The sequence below is a fragment of the Danio rerio genome, chromosome 22, assembly GCF_049306965.1.
Source record: "Danio rerio strain Tuebingen ecotype United States chromosome 22, GRCz12tu, whole genome shotgun sequence".
Taxonomy (NCBI): Eukaryota; Metazoa; Chordata; class Actinopteri; order Cypriniformes; family Danionidae; genus Danio; species Danio rerio.
This window is the reverse complement of record NC_133197.1, coordinates 18,589,818-18,608,923: the sequence shown is the minus strand read 5'-3', so window position 1 is coordinate 18,608,923 and position 19,106 is coordinate 18,589,818. Positions and strand designations below refer to the sequence as shown.

At 36.5% G+C, this 19,106-nt stretch overlaps 1 protein-coding gene across 1 annotated transcript; it reads right to left on the bottom strand.

Annotated features, from left to right (window-relative positions):
• Nucleotides 1-10,216: 10,216 nt before the first annotated feature.
• On the bottom strand, nt 10,217-18,735 carry fstl3 (follistatin-like 3 (secreted glycoprotein)). The gene is made up of 5 exons (NM_001030111.2): nt 18,561-18,735; nt 17,213-17,398; nt 12,590-12,805; nt 10,911-11,138; nt 10,217-10,828 (listed from the first exon to the last, which is right to left on the bottom strand). The coding sequence occupies exons 1-5, from the start codon at nt 18,634-18,636 to the stop codon at nt 10,794-10,796; spliced, it is 741 nt and encodes a 246-aa protein (NP_001025282.2). The 5' UTR covers nt 18,637-18,735; the 3' UTR covers nt 10,217-10,793.
• Nucleotides 18,736-19,106: the final 371 nt, after the last annotated feature.

The following is a 19,106-nucleotide window of genomic DNA, read 5'->3' as shown; positions in this document are numbered from 1 at the left end:
ACATTAGCATGTTGTTAGCATGAATTAAGTATGAATTTGCATGCTAGCGCTAGTATGATTAGTATGTTAGTATATTGTTAGTATGTTTCTAGTATGTCAGTATGTTGTTAGTATGTTTTTAGTATGGATTAATGTATTGCTAGCATGGATTGGTATGTTGTTAGTATGTTGTTAGTATGTTTTTGTATGATTGGTATGTTTGTTAGTATGTTTCCAATATGGATTGATTTGTTGTTATGTCCAATGTAAAGTCAATAGCAGTTTTTTTTTTTTTTTTACAATAAAAGTCTATGGGACAGTTGCTAAGGTACCCTAATTAGTTGCTAGGGTGTTCTAGTAAGTTGAAAGGTAATTAGTGATTGGCAGATTGGTAGTCTGAGTTACATGAGGCCAAACTTAACTCTGTATGACAGTCAATGGGACTTTTTGAAATTGTGCGGGTCAATTTTTGAAAACAGTAAGTCGGATCAGTTGGAAATGATATAGCAACCCAAGTTAGAGCAGTTTGGAGGTCTGAAGTTAGTTTGGTGGTTGTGGTATGAATGGTCTAGGAGAAGATGCGTATAGAAATTAGTCTCAGAAGAAGAAGAAGATGTTCATAGTATAACAGTATGTTGGCTTTCTCAAGCCACCATAATAATAAATTAAACTGTTAATTACTAAATATTTACAGTGTATTGTTAGTAATGCAGTATGCAGTATGCAGTATGATTCAATAACAAAGAGTCGTCAATAATCTATCATATGGGATCAAATTTGAACCATCAAACCGGTACATTTGATTGGTTTTAATGTCTTGTATGACATATTTCATTAGAACTGGTCTCAGTATTCCACCAATAGTTGAGAAAAACCACCAGTAGAAAAAAAGTTTCTATTTAAACCAATAAAACCATTACAAATTCTATGATGCATGGTTTCCAGGATGTAGCAAAATGTCCAAGCCCAGACATAACAACAAGATCACTTTAATGACTTCTATATGGTGTACAGTGTGGATTTACTTGCAAACCCAAACAAACAGCACTTGGTTTCTTGTTTGGACAGAAAGCCAAACATAATTTCAGACACTGAACACCTGATGACCTTCTTCTGTCATAACAAGAAAATCAAATCAGGCTTTCAGGATTACTGTGGAACATTCTAGACAAACAGAAACAGCTCTTTTTTAAACACGGAGAAGAAGCGAGACGTCGAAACAATGCATTACAAACATTTTTATGGAATTGTTATGGCCTGTTAGAGCAAACAATTAATTCCAGTTCCAATGTAATAAAAGAGCCCTGGATCAGAATATAAACATCTCTCAAAGTTAAACCAGATGCGGAGAGCAGTCGGGATTCGCGAGAGCCTCTCAAAGAGGGGGAAAAACAACTGGGCTTTTTTTTTCAGACAGGAAAATGAGTCAATAACCCCTATATTTCTCACTACTGCCACTGTTAGTTAAGGGGCCGCCTCACAGACAGTGGGCTAATGCTTCTAAGTCCCCCCCCCCATGCCCCCCCCCCCTCAATCTTATGTAATGGAAAAAAATCTAGAACTTTAAATACTCACAGAGACTGCTTAATTATTTGGGGTAAGAACTTCTGTTTGTTAATGAAATCAATTCAAGGGTCATCAGAGGTCTTAAACTGAGGGACCTAAAATAGCCTGGCGTCACAATATGAAATATAATTTTTGAATAATAAATAGTAAATATTATTATTATTATTATTATTATTATTATTATACATTGACTTTCCACTTTATTAGGTAGATCATAATAGTACCCGGTTGAGTCCTTATTTGCCTTCAGAACTGCCTTAATCCTTCATGGCATATATTCAACAAGGTACCGAAAATATTCCTTAGAGATTTTGCTGCATATTGACATGATAGCAACACACAGATTTGCCGGCTGCACATCCATGATGTGAATCTCAGGTTTCACCACATCCGAAAGGTGCTCTGTTGGACTGAGATCTGGTAGCTGTGGAGGGCATTTAAGTACACTGAACTCATTATCATGTTCAAGAAAGCAATCTGAGATGATTCGTACTTTACGACATGGTGCATTGTTCTGCTGCAAGTAGCCATCATAAGATGGGTACACTGTGGTCATAAAGAGATGAACATGGTCAGCAACAATACTCAGGTAGGCTGTGGAATTGACATGATGCTCAATTGGTTCTAATGGGCCCAAAGTGTGGCAAGAAAATATCCCCCACACCATTACACCACCACCACCAGCCTGAACCATTGATACAAGGCAGAATAGATCCATGCTTTCATGTTGTTAATGCCAAATCTGACCCTGCCATTCGAATGTTGCAGCAGAAGTCGAGATTCATCAGACCAGGCAACGTTTTTCCAATCTTCGATTGTCTAATTTTGGTGAGCCTGTGCGAATTGGAGCCTCAGTTTCCTGTTATTAGCTGAGAGGAGTGGCACCTGGTGTGGTCTTCAGGGTTGGATGAATTGTGCGTTCAGAGATGCTCTTCTGCATTGCTTAGGGGTAACCAGTGGTTATTTGAGTTACTGCTGCCTATCTATCATCTCCTCTCCGCTTGTCTGGCCATTCTCCTCTGACCTCTGGCATCAAACAAGGCATGATTAGGCTGATTAGAAATTTGCATTAAGAGCAGTTGGACAGGTGTGCCAAAAAAGTGTGTGTGTGTATATATATGAGCAATATCACACTCGTAGCAGTGCGATATGGCTGTATATCAGCACTGCTTTGTGCCTTAGCATCCCACCAGTTTTGATATAGAGCCACATCGCACTGCTACAAGTGTGATATTGTGTTTATACAAGAGTTCGACGACACAGTTTTGTATATAAAAAAGAAAATCAAACACAGAGAGTATAAAAGCCTTTTGTATTAGGAACTAATACAAACTTTATTCCGCCATTCATTCACATCTGCAGCTGACGTCAGAACAGCAGAAGTCGTTACTAATTCACCAACGTCACTTTAGAGCTAGTGTTTGAATGATTTTCTATAGCGTAATGTCTAGTGATGACAAAACAGCTGATTTTGCTCACATTTTAACATTATAAGGCTGAACTTGACATGAAATGTCCTCCGTCTACAGAGATATCTCCCTACAGTCTATTACAGTCTACAGTATTTCTCTGTTGCCGTTGGTATTGTGACGGGTGCCAGGAGCTCCAGTGTTTACCCAGAGACTTTAAGGAATAAAAAAAGGAGACAGAAACTATTTCGCTTTTCCTATTGGCCTTTATGCATTTCTCACAAGTGCTGTCGACTACATATATGCCAGTCAACAATAATGTGTAGGCAAAAGAAAAAGACACTCAAACATCCGTCGCAAAATAAAATGTTACATTTTTAAAATAAAAGAATGATACAGAGGTAGAGCGACCATCACACTTCTCCTCTGAGCTCACCAGAACTGAACTAAGCTCCCATACATGCATACTCACATCTCAAAGGTAAAACAACCACAGAAGAAGTCTTAAAGGGGACATTTATACACAATGCATATCAAACATTAAGCAACCGTTACAATATCACATTAATTAATCTCAAAAACCGCAACACAATCACTACCAGACTGCTGTTGAGTTTGCGATAAGGAGGGACGAGGCTTAATCCAGCTTCTTATTGACTCTATCGGGTCTACCTTAAAAACCGCAATGCTTCCGTTTTTCACCATCGCCCTCAAGAAAACACACAAGAGTTTTATTCTAAGCAAGTGCTTATTATGCAGTCCTGGCACTATCTTGTGGATATTACACTATGGCAGGCTAATGGCCGCTGACGAGCTCTCTCAGAAATTGTAAATATTTTAAAATAGGCACTATTCTTACAAATAAACTGCATAGTTGCAAACTGAACAACTCCATTCTTGACAAAAAAGCCTAAAAAGTACATTTTGTTGTCTAACAACAGTAATATTTGTCAAACTGTAGTGTCTCTCTGCTTGTTGTTGGCTGTGTGTGGGTAATACACAAATGTGAAGGGTGAAGAGCAATGACTGTAAAAAATATGGACGACGCGACAGCCCCTTTTCCCATTGAACGCCTTGAGGGCAAAACGCCTGCTTGACGGGCACAAACTGTCGCAAAAGACTGCTGAAATTGGAGCCAGACATGCGCAGAAGGATTGTCTGATGGAGCCAGAGGAGGAGCCGCGAAAATGAGCAGAGTCGAGCTTCCAATCAAACGCTTTATGTAAAATCAACTACGCCCCCCGAACTTCTCAGCATGCGTTTGCTGTCATATCAACACAGATGGATGTAATAACGTTAACAAATATGAGGGTTTTATATATTCTATCGCGCCAGCTCCAGGCCGCAGCGCATAACTTACTCGCGGCGTCGCGGGCTGATTCCGGCTCGCGTGCGGCAGCGCCTGCTCGCTCGGCCGCCGCATCTGGCTCGATTGACTCGGGCTGGAATTGGGTAGTGAGTCCAGGCATCCGGAGTAGGTCCAGCAGAGGTAACATTAGTCAGTCTGAGCTCTAAGAGATAAGTCTCCGGCAGGCGAGAGTCTAGCCGGAACTGTGTTTTGCTATCTGGGTGGCTAGGCGTGTATCAGCAAACTAATAAAGCCCGAAAAAAGCCCTGAACTTAGCGAATAAACAGTGTTCCACCAGGATCATGTATGTCAGAAACTATAGTTTACTGCTGAACTCATTTTGTCATGGTAAAATAACACAGAAATCGAATAATAACATTTCAGTCTACTTCAGTCTCCTGCCGAAGCTCAGACGCCGCGCTTTGAGAAACTGTCAATCACAGCTGTCAATCACGATGACACGCCCAGCATTAAATTACTGCTAAAAACAAACTGTTTTCAAAAATGAAGATCTGCACCTATTTCAGCACAATAACCAGTGCCTTAATCGACCAGAACCATCTTTCGGGACATTTTATTGCAAGTGTAATATTTTTTTTTATTTGGGCTCAAGTCTCCTTCATTAACACGGAGGAGGCGGGCTTTATGACTTGTACTGCAGCCAGCCCCCAGGGGGCGATCTAACGGCCGAAACCTTCACTCAAACGTAGGCTTGCGGCACACTTGGTGAAGAGGCCTTTGTGTGATGTTACTGGCAAAATATCACATAGCTATATATATATATATATATATATATATATATATATATATATATATATATATATATATATATATATATATATATATATATATATAAACACACACACACACACACACACACACATATACAGTGTTGGGAGTAATGCATTACAAAAGTTATGTATTTTAGTAATGTATTACACTTTCCTGTAACGCAGTAGTGTAAGGCATTACTAATACATTTTCAGTAATATTTTACTTGATACATGTTCAGTAGCGCTTGCGTTACAAAACAAACTTTTTGCCCGCAAGACATGAACAAATAAAAAATGCAGCAGTTCTATTTCCTGTTCGTGGTGAGTGAATATACATGTGTGTTGTCATTAACCTCCCTCTGGCGATTGGAACTTTTTACTTTGAACGCGGAATGATTTCAGCCTCTGAGCTCCAAGTCCAAGGCTATTGGCTCAGTCCGGTTCACAGTAACGTTAAGCCCTAACGCGAAGCATGAAAAGCGGCAAATAGAAGAAAATGGCAGAAGACAGTACGTTCATGAGATGGATGTACGAGAGCGCATTCATGTAATACGAGCGAGCGAACGTGCCGGTTGTGAGGCGAATTATAAAATAATATAGCCTATATTGTAAAAAAAAAAAAGAAAAAAAAATAGAGCACTGGTTAATTTGTTTATATTACACTTGTGTTACCATAGCAACAATTGGATTTCCACAACAGATTAATTGAAGTACTTTACTATAGTACTTGTTAAAACACTGTACATGCCAATACGAGTGTCCAGGGGCCCTGTGGAACAGCTTTTCCTCAAAATGTAGATGATGACAGGGAAAATGTCCTCCAAAATCTCATTAACAATGTGGAAGACAGCAGAGACTTGTTCACGTAATTTAGTTGCCATGATAAAATGTGATTGATAGTGAGATTTATTTAAAGAGTGAATAGTACAGTAGGCTATAATACTTTATCAAGTGTTTCCCTATTTTCTACTAGTTAAATTTCTGCTTACATTAGTTGTATTTTTGTTTAAATGTTTTTTTTTTTATTATTATTATTAGTAGTATGGTGCACCTTTTGGACGCCTAATAAATGTTTTTTATTTCATTTTTTTAATGAAATTTATTCGTTACATCCAACTTTAAGTGTTTGAAACTGCAAATATCTCATCATATAACATACAGCCAAAAGTTTTTTTGGTTTATTAGAAACAAATTTTAATTTGTAAGTCTATTTTAGTATTTTGGGTTATTGTTAATAAATAGTGCACTGATATAAATCATATCAAATATCAAAAATCGTAAGAGTCATTTATCGACACAAAATTATTAGATTTGTGTTTTAATTAAAAAAATGCAAGTAAACAATACAATAATATGCAATTGAATAAACAGTATGCATACTTCAGATGCTGCAAAGGGTCTGTATTGACAGGAAGGTTAAAGAAAAGAAAGGTTACATTCGCAAGAAACTTGTACAATGATGGTTTAGACATATAACCAAACCACGTTTTTACTTAATACCCTAATTGACCTGGAATCAAACAAACTCTCAGACACAAAAATCCTTTGTATGACCATTTAAGTATACAACAAGGTCAAGTAACCATAAAACTTGTACACACAAAATGAAAAAAACACAACCCGACAATGTGAAAACCATTAAATCGGTAGAGTGTACTGTACATTCTTTGACTGTCCCAGCGTTCTCATAAAAACCGCTGCCATCAGACTGTAGCTGGTAATTTCATTGCTCGGTGGGTGGCTCTGTTTGGTCTTCATGTCAGCGCAATGTTGGCCTGGAAGCGTAGCTGTTTTGGCTGAGTAATCCCTCTGAATACAAACAGTACACTCACAACACTTCATCTCAATGAGTAAGTAGTCTCCCATGTCCATAAGAATTTGAAATGTTCGTCCACATGGATTTTGCTGACTTTTTTTTTGTACCTATGGTGAAGTTGCAGTTGTTCTGGTTATTAACTATTCTTGTCACTTTTTAAAAAAATTTTTTTTAGCAAAATCAATCAAATTTATTAGGAACATGGGATATCTGCAATGTCATGCAAGGTAGAAAATCTTTGACTTTTTTTTTATTTGATGACATTATTTCCAACTGAAAATTTTGAGCAGACACTGTAAAAAAAAAAATCTTGGTTGCCTTAATTTTTTTTTTTTATAATTATTTTTTAGGGGTTTTTCACCTTTATTTTGATAAGACAGTAGAGAATTCAGACAGGAAAGCACTGGGACCAGCGTGAGGGAAAGGATTGGCAAATGACCTCGAGATGGGAATCGAACCCGGGTCGCCACGAGCACACTGGTGCTATATGTCAACGCGCAGTACCACTAGGCTACCGGCGCCGACTGCCTTAAATTTTGAAGTTGAATGAGTCAATTGAACTTTTTATATATTATGTTATATAATATTATGTTAAACTGACTTAAACAGCTTGCGTAACTTATTAAATTAAGTTAGAACATTATTAACTTAGTTTAATATGTTTCAATGAACTAAAAACATGCTGTCATGACTAACTGATCTTTTTTTTTTTACACTTCATATTTTTTGACATCATCAGAGAAGACTTACCATCCAAGAGCAAAATCAAATGGTGAGATTTTGTTTAAAGACTAACAAAACCAACATTTTTTTTTTATGTAGATTAACTTTTTCAGTAGATTAATTGTTCAAATTAGGACTATGTGTGCTAGCTAAATCAGCATTGTAAATTTTGAACTTTAAGTTAAGATGAAAAAGTTCCTTAAACAGTTTTTGATTATGTTCAAGTTGGTCTCATGTATTTGCTATGTTGAACAGATCATTAGTTGGTTTTAAACTGTCAAATTCCAGTCATTGCAGGCCATGTCGACAAGTACACTCAAAAATATATTTTTGCTGCTTGTTCAAACTACTTATTTAAAATGAGCTGAAACAACATGGTTCTTTAATTTTTTAGGGGCAACTTAATTTTTAAATTTCAATTTAAAATAGTAAAAATTATTACCCGATAATAGATTTGTGTTTTAGTTCATACTAAGCTGATGATTGATAATAAAGTAAGTTTGGCATGCTGTCCTGGGGGAGAGCTCTAAGCTCAGTATATCCTCGAGCGCGGGTGTCCCTCCTGGAATAGTAAATTTACTTATGATGTATATCTTTAGACGGTGAGAGAAAACCGAGGAAAACCCATGCGAGCACTGGGAGAACATGCAAAATTTAGACAGAAATGCAGACTGGCTCGGTGAGTTGGTGTTCTTGCTGTGAGGCAACAGTCAAAACCACTGGGCCGCCGTGCCACCCTATAAGAAGGGAAGAAGTAGAGGTGGAAGGGGGAATTCTTCAAGATGAAGATGACTGAAGTGAAAAACTATGGTTATTTATAATGTGTCAGTATTCATCTGATTGGCACAATATGTGGAGCTGAGGCAGGACCAACCTTGCTTAATCAAAAGCATGTGATCCTCTCCAAATTAGTTTATAAATAAAGCGCACTTAGATTAAATAAAGAAATTGTGTGGAACCCAGTGTGTATGACCTTAATTTGTTAAAAAAAAAAAATCTCCATTCACATACAGATGCACTGTCATCCAGACCAGCAGATGGTGATACAACCTTATCAGCAGTCTGCAAAAGAAGATACTGGTGCATAATTTGACGTAAAACAAAAGATGAACAGAATGCACACAGACGTCATGAAGGTAATAATCTTTGTTAACCACACAACCACAATGTTACTGAGTTTAAAAAAAAAAAAAAAGTTCACTCTAGTAGGAGCTTTCAAAAAAATAGTTTTGGGCACCTGATATTGCGTTTGTGGTTTTAATAATTATCTGCACACAAAATAATCTTTTTTTAACTTGTTCAAACTACTTATTTAAAATGAGCTAAAAAAAAAACACAAATCTTGAGATTTTATTGGGACAACTTAATTTTTTTATGTTCAATCCACATAAATTTGTTAAAAGGTTAACTTAATCAATTTGTGTAGGGACAACAAGAATAAATTGTGCGGAAGTAGAAATAATGTACTGTTCATGTAGACAGGGCTTCACAGGTGACTCAATCAGGTTACTAAACCCTTTTTGGCATTGCTGGCCAACAGATTATTGATTGGTCTGAATCTGATAATTTTTTTAGCTCAAAAACATACGCAAATTTGCCATGTTGACAAACAGATTATTGGTTGAAAGGTCAAAAGTTTTTAGACAAACTCCAGTAATTCTCCAAAGGGAAGGGTGCAAAGCTGAGTTTCATATCAGACCAATAATATTTCCCAAAAATTTTTTTGCTCATGTTAAAGTTGCTATCACAAACTCGCCACACTGACCAACAGATCTCTGACTTTTGTATTCAAAATCCATTAATTCCAATAGAAACAAGTTTGGAGTTTCCTCTGAAGGTGTAAAACAGTTCCAGAAACAGATTTCGGTTGAAAAGGCAAACATTTTAAGACGTGAAGTTTTGTATGAGGCCAAAGAAGTTCCTGAATTTTGCTCATGTTCAAGTTGCTTAAGCACATTTAGCGGATTGACTGGTTTTAAACAGTGAGATTTTGTAATCATTCATTTTAATCTGGAATTTCGTTTGATAAACTTCCTGAAACAGATGTTGCTTGTTCAAGTTGGTTGTGAATTTGCCAAGCTGACAAACAGATGACAGACTGGTTTGAATAGATTTTTGAGTGAGCTGTGCTTCATACATTTCTGTTACACTCTCAGAAATAAAGGTTCAAGAGCTGTCACTGAGATGGTACTTTTTCAAAAGGTACAAATTTGTACCGTAAAGGTCCATATTAATACTTCAAGGATACAAATTAGTAATTAAAAGTGCAAAAGTGTTTTCCTTAAAATATTTAGGTACTAATATATACTTTTGAGGTACCAACATGGACCCATTAAGTACAAATGTGTACCATTTGAAAAGGTACCAACCCAGTGACACTCACGTACCTTTATTTCTGAGAGTGTACCGAATAAAATAGAGCTGTTTTTGATCCCAATCCCAAGAGATTTGGAAATTATAAAAAAACATAAAAAAATAAAAATAAATAACACAATTTCTATTTGCATACTCTGTCTGGCATACACAATGCTTATCTCAGAGTTTCCGAGGCCTTACTAAAAATAGGGAAATATAATTTAAAATAATCATTTCTGACAAAGCATGTGAATTATTATTTATTATCATTTAAATAAAAACATAAAATAATATAATACATTTAGTACAAAAATAATATAAATACCATAAAATGTAATGTAAAAAAACATTTATTTGGCAAGAAATAGCTCTTTGTGAAAACAAAAAAAATGTTTTAGTCATTTCTGTTCAGTAATTATGAGGATTCAAAGGTACGGAAACCCTGTCGTGCACGTTTACATTATTCAGTTCTGACAAATACATGAAAACTGAAGCAAAACCCACAATAAATACATAGAGAAAGGCAGCTGATGTACGAATATATGGTGTCTCAAACGTGTTAACACATAAATAACACCGACTTCCTAACTTTTCTCCAATAAATAGTAGCTTGTAGTATATTTACAATATGCACACTGTCAATTCATCAGTTCAATTCTCCTGTTAAAAACCACACGTTTCCTTTAAGTATTGAATTGCATGCCTATAAAATACTAGTGGTTCTTTGGTACAGAGGACCGTGTTGTGATATGGTTTCAAACAGGTTCTCTCACGTCTTATGTGCCATCATAATATATACAAGGAGAGGATCTGTCTTGACATCCTCAGAAGAGTGAATTTTCCTCACTTGCTTCATTACCTGTAGGACAAAGCAAAGGTTAAATTGAATTCAGTGTGAAAGTATCGTAATCGTCAATGATTGATAGCAAAAGGAAACGTACTTCTGCAGTGTCCATAGTGGCGAACTCCTATGGATCGACCCAAAAAGCAGGTTGCCCTACGCAGGTGGCAAGCACTTTGGTAAGTGATGTTATCATTGCCGCAGATGGTTTGCTCGGTGATCATGGGCATCGGACAAGGTGCAGTGCGGCACATGACACAGTGGGCACTGTTAGTCTGGTCCGTCACACAGGTATGAGTACCAGGACATACCACATTTGAGCAGGACTCTGAAAGAATGGTAAAATTGTTAGGAAATATGTTGGAATATGGATTTTTTTGATATATATATTTGCTAACATACTATTGCTCTTTATATAGGAGACCCAAAAATTGGGTATTATAAACAATTTTTTCGCAGTTTTTAACAGTTTGAGTCATAAGTTACATCAGTGAATTTCAGATAAACCATTTCAGATGCTGAATTTTGGACACTCTTGTGAAAAAGAAGTACACTTTGGCATACTTATATTTAATTTACCCTTAAATATTAAGTGTTGTTTCTATTGAAATTTGTATGCCACGTATTTAAATAAATTTGTATTAATTTTTAAATGGGAGACATTATATGTTTAAAGTTGCTATTTAGTATTTTATATTAACGCTACAGTTACCATGCAGGCACAGGACGTCAACATGACATGATATTGATGTTGTACCCCAACGTCATAGAGACATTGGATTTTGTTTGGAAATTAAAATCAGGCTGTTGTCAGAACCCAAAATCCAACCTAAAATCAACTAAATATCAACGTCTAATCATGCTACACCTTGATGTTGCGTGGACGTTACCACTTTGACATCTATCAGGTGTTAGGTCACTTTCCAACACAACCTAAAATCAACCATATATTAGCGTAATTTGATGTCGTTACGATTTTTTATAAAACGTTTTTTTTTAATTTTTTTTATGGACAGTATCTCCAGCAGAAAATATATCCAAAGATGCCATTTTAAAGTGTAAAGAAATCTGTGTTTCTGAATCTAATGAAGACAGCACAAGTCGATAATTTATTTGAATTATTTAGCCAGACATGTTTACTGTTACAAAATATTTGAAACATTTTTCAAAATAAAATATATTGAGTTCAAAGAGGAAAAAGTTTTTGTTTTTTTACCCAAAATTTTTTAATGTTAAAATATATTTAATGAATATATTTTAGAGCAGTAATCACAATACCATGAAACCGTGATATTTTTATCCAAGGTTATCATACCATCAGAATCTTTTACCGGCCCATGCCTAAATCGAACCTAATATTATTGTCTTATGATGTTGTGTGCCTGCTGGGTTAAAATTACAATCAACTTAAAGTACTTTATATGCTTTAGACAATTAATCAACATGTCGCAATCAAGTAATCATGATAAAAGATTATTTAAACTATTTCAAATTGACATCAATGAAAAATGCATTTAAGTATGAGAAAAAGTAATGGATGTGTATTCTATTTAGCACATTCAAGATGCCTTTTGTTCACTTAATATTGTTTTTATAACATTATCAGCGAATACTGTTTAAAAATCCGAAGGACAAGTGCTTATTTGATCCAATTAAGTGCACTTTTTCCATAAATGAAAGCTTTTACTTCAATAATAATCTGAACATAAAGCTTTTGACTTCAAAACATCTTAGCAAATAATAGACTCAGCATGTGGAACTTGAAAACAAGAAGCGTACTTTTGCATTCCCCCTGGTACATTATCTCCAGGTCAGGATGACCTTTGCAGCGAGCCATCAGGAGCGCGCACTCGTCTTTGTAGGAATTCCCATCGCTCCCACACACTGCGTGTTTAGTGGAGATGTTGGAACAGTCTGGAGAGCAAACGCACTGTGGGCGTCCTGACTTCATTCTACACACCTTTCCAAGGCCACAGTTCACTCCTTCACAGTTCTCTGTATATGAAAGAAAGTGGATAAAGTGAGAAAATGTAGAGCATAAGTAAACCTGCAATTCATTAACTAATGAAAAAATGTCAATGACTAAATGTGTGTATGCATATTTGAGTATCAAGGGTTAGCTTAGCAACATGCTAATATCAAAGACTGCCTGCTATTATTAGTTTTCAATGATGTCATTTAAATGGTCAGTTGAAATTATTTACTGTTTCCACCTGGTATTTACATAATTTCAACTGCATCTCTGGTGACCAAGTGAATGAACCAATGTTATGCACCTTTTGAGACTATGGGAAAGTGTATGGCACTATTATAGATATTAGACAGTAATGCTTGTGTGTGGTACACAGCAAAGAATGATTTGTTTTAGTCCCAAAATGATTGTGTTCAGACAGTCAGCATGTGGTCTTTTGTGGCTACTAAAATCTATTAGACAGCTACATGACTCTACAAAAGCAATCCAAATAATGAGACTTCAACTACCACTAGGAGTAGTAAAACGTGGACACACTCAAATCATTTTTAACAGTTATAGTCATTGTTTTACATGAATGAAGATATAGAAATAGATGAAGACTTATTCTGCACTCAATCATTTCATCCAATCGAAAGCTTTTAAGACTGAGAATGCCCCTCTCATTAAAGGTGCAGTGTCTTTAGCGATATTTTGCTATGTATTTTCAGAAGTGTATATCACACTAAGTAACATTCAATAAGGATGACCAATTGGGAAAATCTTTTAATTTTTCCCTCAATGAAATTCCCCGGACACATGGACTTCTGTCATCAGAATTTCTCCAACAGAGCAGTCCAATCAAAATGTTTTTTGACTACTTTCGGTAGTGGCTGAAAGTGGAAAACTCAAAATATTTTAAAGTAGACTTACACCTGTATTTAGCCTTGTCAAAAAATGTATCCTAATACTATCAATTACAGATTGGGTCAATAGCTATGTTTCCATCCACCTACGATTGGTGGAAACACCACGATGCAAATCCATTTGTAAAATGCACATAAGAAAACATACTTATAACAAACTTTTTATTCGATAAGAAAAGTACGATGGAAATATTTTTACCAAACAAATTATAGTATGTGCATTAAGAAAGTCAATTAATTTTCTTATAAGAGATCATGTGATGATAAAGATGTGTGTGAATGGACAAATCAGCAGGCTGAGCACATTGTAAAACATCTGAAATGTTGTTTTGGTCATTCTAAAATGCCTTAACCGTTTCACTATTAGAGCTATTATTAATTACCTCCAGAACTAGGACTCAAGTTCCACGATCATGCCTTTAATCACCACCACGCGTTCATTGTGCGTCGGTATACTATCTTCTGAGGCACAAGTAACTTTTCAAATGGAGAAAAGATTGACACAGCTTCTCCTACCACAGCAAATCTTGTTTTTACTTTTGATATTTGGCACCAGTTAATCAGGAATAATGATTTTGTTCTTTTTGACTAGTTGGATGAAAACGCTGCTTTATTCGCTAGTCTTATATGCGATATTCCAGGTTTGTGAATCAAATTTAATTCGCGTCTTTGGATGGAAACGTAGCTAATAGGATCTATTTAAATGATCTAATCACATAGTCTAAAGTGCATGGCACAGATAAAGTTACACTGTGTTTAAATCATTTTTGCTATTTTAAGGAAAGGATAAACTGTTGGTGCACCTAGTGCATAGTCTGAAAGGACTGTTCTTATTCTCTTAAAGAGTTATTGGTGTATTATGGCCATTATGTGCATTAATCAAATCACCTGCCATTCTATTTAAGAACAAGTTGCTTAAGAGTTCACTATTTACATGAACAGAAAAACTAAATGCTTTATTAGCGAGGAAATGGATATGCTCGTGCACGAGATTAAATTGTGCAAGCAGACCTCTATGAAACGAGCCGGATTCCTCCAAAACCCATGAGGTGAAGAAGCTGTGGGATGACGTAGTATTTTTATATTTAAGTAGATAATAATAATCTTTCAGATTTAAAAATACTCCTGTGCATCCTTGTGTGTGTTATAAGCAACTTTTATGCACAAATGCATTTGCTATTTAAACGTAGAGCAAGACCTGAAAATGAAACACTTGTTGTTGCACCACGCTGCACCAGGGTAGGGTTGCACCAGCTGATCGTAAGTTCTTTCTTAAACTGGAACGTAAGGTCCACACTTGGGGCTTAGTAACTACTAGCTAGTTTGTAACTAAATTTGTGCTTACTATGGTTGCACCATATGTTCTTAAGACAATGTGAGAGGAAAATACGGCTGTGAGTAGAGGGGGAGATCATTCTTCATTATGATCGTGAGCTCCACAATGTAAACTAATCTTGCGGTCACATCTTTTCTACCGTTATACATGGCGTACAGATTTAGCTGCCATAAAGATTTAGTTGGAACGCAGTGCTACGTTTAAACAAAGTTTGGTGGTGCAACAAAAATATTTGGTAACGTGTAAGTTGTCCCTTTAAGTCACAACTAGGCTACGTTTTAACTTACGCACTGCTGGTGCAACTGGCCCCAGGTGTATGATGGAGACCAATGGGTCATCCGTTGACACATTTAACCATTAACCCTCCATTCTACTTTATTTGTCTCTGAAACCAGAGAAAACAAAACACATCAGAAATCTTTTGAGACGCTTTCCACAATTCAGACCTCATTGTCCTAGCTTCTGGTTTCCATTCCTGCAAGTCCTTTAATATCCTGTTGCTCCCCTTCCCTGGGAAGCCAACAGAATCACTCAAGGCCGAACCAGATACCTCCAGCCCTTCTGAAAATCCCAGCATAACCCTGTTATGTTTCCTTAAGATCCGCCGGCAGTCACACATGATTTACGAACTGCCATGTCTGCCCCCAAAAAACAAATGTAAGGAAATGCGCCGGACAGACGCTAAGCGTGAGTTGAGCTTTATGGAATGCTTTGAAGCGTTTAACATGGAGAACAGGCCGGTGAGGTCACACAGTAGGGTCCGCTAGTCCATACAGTTTTATGATAATGGAAAGCAAACGCCATGGAACAAACAATATATTAGACTTTCACTTCCAGTGTTTCTCCCCGCCCTCCTCAAGTGTCTAATGATGCTGATTGTGTTTGAGGCTTATGAGGACCAGACCTCTCCAGCATGTGGCACACATTTCTCTTTGCGGTGTGCTGGAATTCAGTCATCTCCGAGAGGGAAAGGCAAAACAAGTCTGCTTTCCAATACGCATTGTGAAAGAGCAAACGCTGAGAGAGGGAGGAGAGAAAAGGGGGAGAAGTTGCAGCTATTATGTTAAACTATTTATTCATTTTAGGCATAATGAAAATATAGCTTAATGTTTTAGGAATAAAAATATTTAAATAATTTAGTTTTTTTAGGAAAATAATGTTTTGAGAAAAATAAATTAAAAATCCAGCCATTTCTATATCAATTTTTGTAAAGAGGAATTAAACTTGCTATTGCTAATGCAGGCCAGATTAAGGTGCATTAACTTTTATCATTGTCCATTATTTATTTTGCAAGAGTAATGCAGTCAGTGTATGGGTGTTTCCCAGTGATGGGTTGCAGCTGGAAAGCCATCTGCTGCGTAAAGCATATGCTGGATAAATGAATGAGTAAACATATTGTGAGTGAAATTCATTCATTTCTATAGAATTTCATTCAATGAGGACAGATTTCTTCATGTGGATTTTGCTAGATGATCAACAAACAAACAAATTTTTGTGGGGTCTACATTATCAAAAAGCTACACCCATATATCAATATGACAATATATATTTTTATTTTTGCAAAATTGAGCTACAGCTTTACATGGAGGGACATTCTTATTTAAAAATGCCTTTGATTGGACGAAAGGAGTGAGTGCCTAATGAGAATGACTATAACGACTTGCCTGAAAGAGAATGATTCTAAATTTTATAAGCATTTATCTGCTAAAAGTGAATTTTAAGAGTATGCTATCATGCAGATTACCACAAACCTAATATGATATGCAGTAAAAGCCACAAAACTACAATTCTGAGCATGACTGTGGGCTTGCTGGGCTGAAGAAATTCATTCAAATTACTATGTTGGCTAACTTGTTTACTCCACCGATAATACTCAATGTTTAAAATGTCTAATGACAGCAGATGTTTGGAGCCCTTTTATAAACCTACGCACCTGGCGAACAGTAGCGAATGCTTTCCATAACAACCAGAGAAAGTAACAAAAATCACTCAGGAATCACATTAGATAAAAAATTCTCCAAACAAGTTCAGCACTAATTTGAGGAATGTTCTCTAATGTGTATACGGATTTCTGTACTGACCGGCTCAAGAGGACTTTGACTGATATCAACAAGTTGGAACATTGCGCAGCAGGAGGACCATGTCTGCCTGCTGAGATCTTAGAACAAAGGATAAATACGAGTCTGTACCTTTACACGGCTTACAGGAAACTATTCCCAGGAATCCCAGCAGGCTGACTTCATTGATGGGCAGACTAGCATTGGACCAGGCAGTGTCCAGACGGCCAGCAGCACAGCACTCTTCCCTGCTCACACCCCTCATGAGCACCATGTCACAGCGGTGCTCCGGACCCTGCTGCAACCAGCACATGCCAGCTAAATACACAAACACAGAATGAAAACACATTTAATCCACCCTGATATTATTTATGTCTTTCATTCATTCCGTCTCAATTTCACACAGACTGACCGAAAACACATTTAATCCACCCTGATATTATTCAAGTTATGTCTTTCATTCATTCCTTTTTAATTTCACACAGACTGACGGGAAACTCTTTGATGCCTAAAACAAACATGGTACAATGTCATATTCTCTAAAAATGTGACATATCTTCTCGCAAGGAAAATATATCAGGAATTAATATTTTCACTGATTCTGACAAGTTTCAGCAATTGTAAAAACAGAATTACTCGATTACATTTCTTGGATCTGACTTTGTAAAACAACCATTCAAATCAACTGTTGACTGTTTCTGAACCCTTAAAAAAATCTGAAACCGTATAAAATTAACTATAGTTTGGCCATGACCCTGTTGAAAAAAAACCCCAGCTTAAACCAGCCTAAGCTAGTTAGCTGGTTTTAGCTGGTTTAGCAGCCTGGTTTTAGAAGGGTTTTGGCCATTTCCAGGCTGGTTTTCAGGCATTTCCAGCCTAGTCTTAGCTGGTCAGGCTGGAAGATTACCAGCCGAAACCCCCTCTAAAACCAGTCTGGTTTAAGCTGTTTTTTCACCAAGGAAAATAAAAACAGGTAACCAAACATTAGGACTTTACACGATTTAAACTATTATCAGCGTTACACTGTTTAACTAAAATATTTGTTGTAAAACTGTGGTAATATTTGGTTTTCAATCTCACAGAAAAAAAACGACAACATTTACAATATAATATTGGCTAATTTTCGTCAGGAAAGGGCACTAACTTTCCGTTTATTTCTTGCTTGCTTGTTAATGTAGGCTACTAATCAAGGAAGTAAGTTAATAAACTTAGTGGTCTTAAATGTATTAAAGTTAATAAAGTTGTGAACATTTACTATACAGGATTCAGTCAATTTCTGATCTTGCTAACAGGAATTGCATGTGAGTGAGGAGGTAACCATAGCAACAGCTGCTCGACCGCGGTCAGTTTGAACTTAAAGTAAGTAAATGATAACATTTATACCATATTTAGCGCTGTTTTCTCATTATAACACATTTAAAAATCGGTTAAATTCAAATACACAACTAAATAGTTGGGTAATGCGTTATAATTCACTCACCGCTCGTTCGATGTTCTCCAAGTATTTCACAAACTGAAATAAGTATCACACAGTGCAGGACAGCCAAAACGTTCATGATGCTGCCGAAAGCTTCTTTAACACAGATGTTTGAAGGAACCAGCGGCTTTCCTCTGAAGTACTTGTACTGATAAGAAGTCTGCAGACTGGGACGTGGGTTGTTTCCACTCGGTTTCGTGAATGGACTTGTTGTAAGTGATTTCGGTCCGCCTCTGTATAAATATTTTGCCCGTGTAAATTATGCTTCTGGGATGGGCGATAATTCCAGCCAGTTACGTCGCTGATGCAGTTGTGTACTTGAGTCAGTTCTCGGATATGAGGAAAAACTCCCACACTTCATCTCAGTCCGTCTGAACTCACTATAACAGTACATTTAACAATCTTACTACAATGCAAAAAAAGATATCTGAATATTTATCTGGGATAGGGTTTTATATCATTCTTAAGTCAGTTTTAATATTAACAGCTAGACTATAATGTCCATGATTTTTTTCCTATCGGCTAAATATATAATTCAATATATAGTTT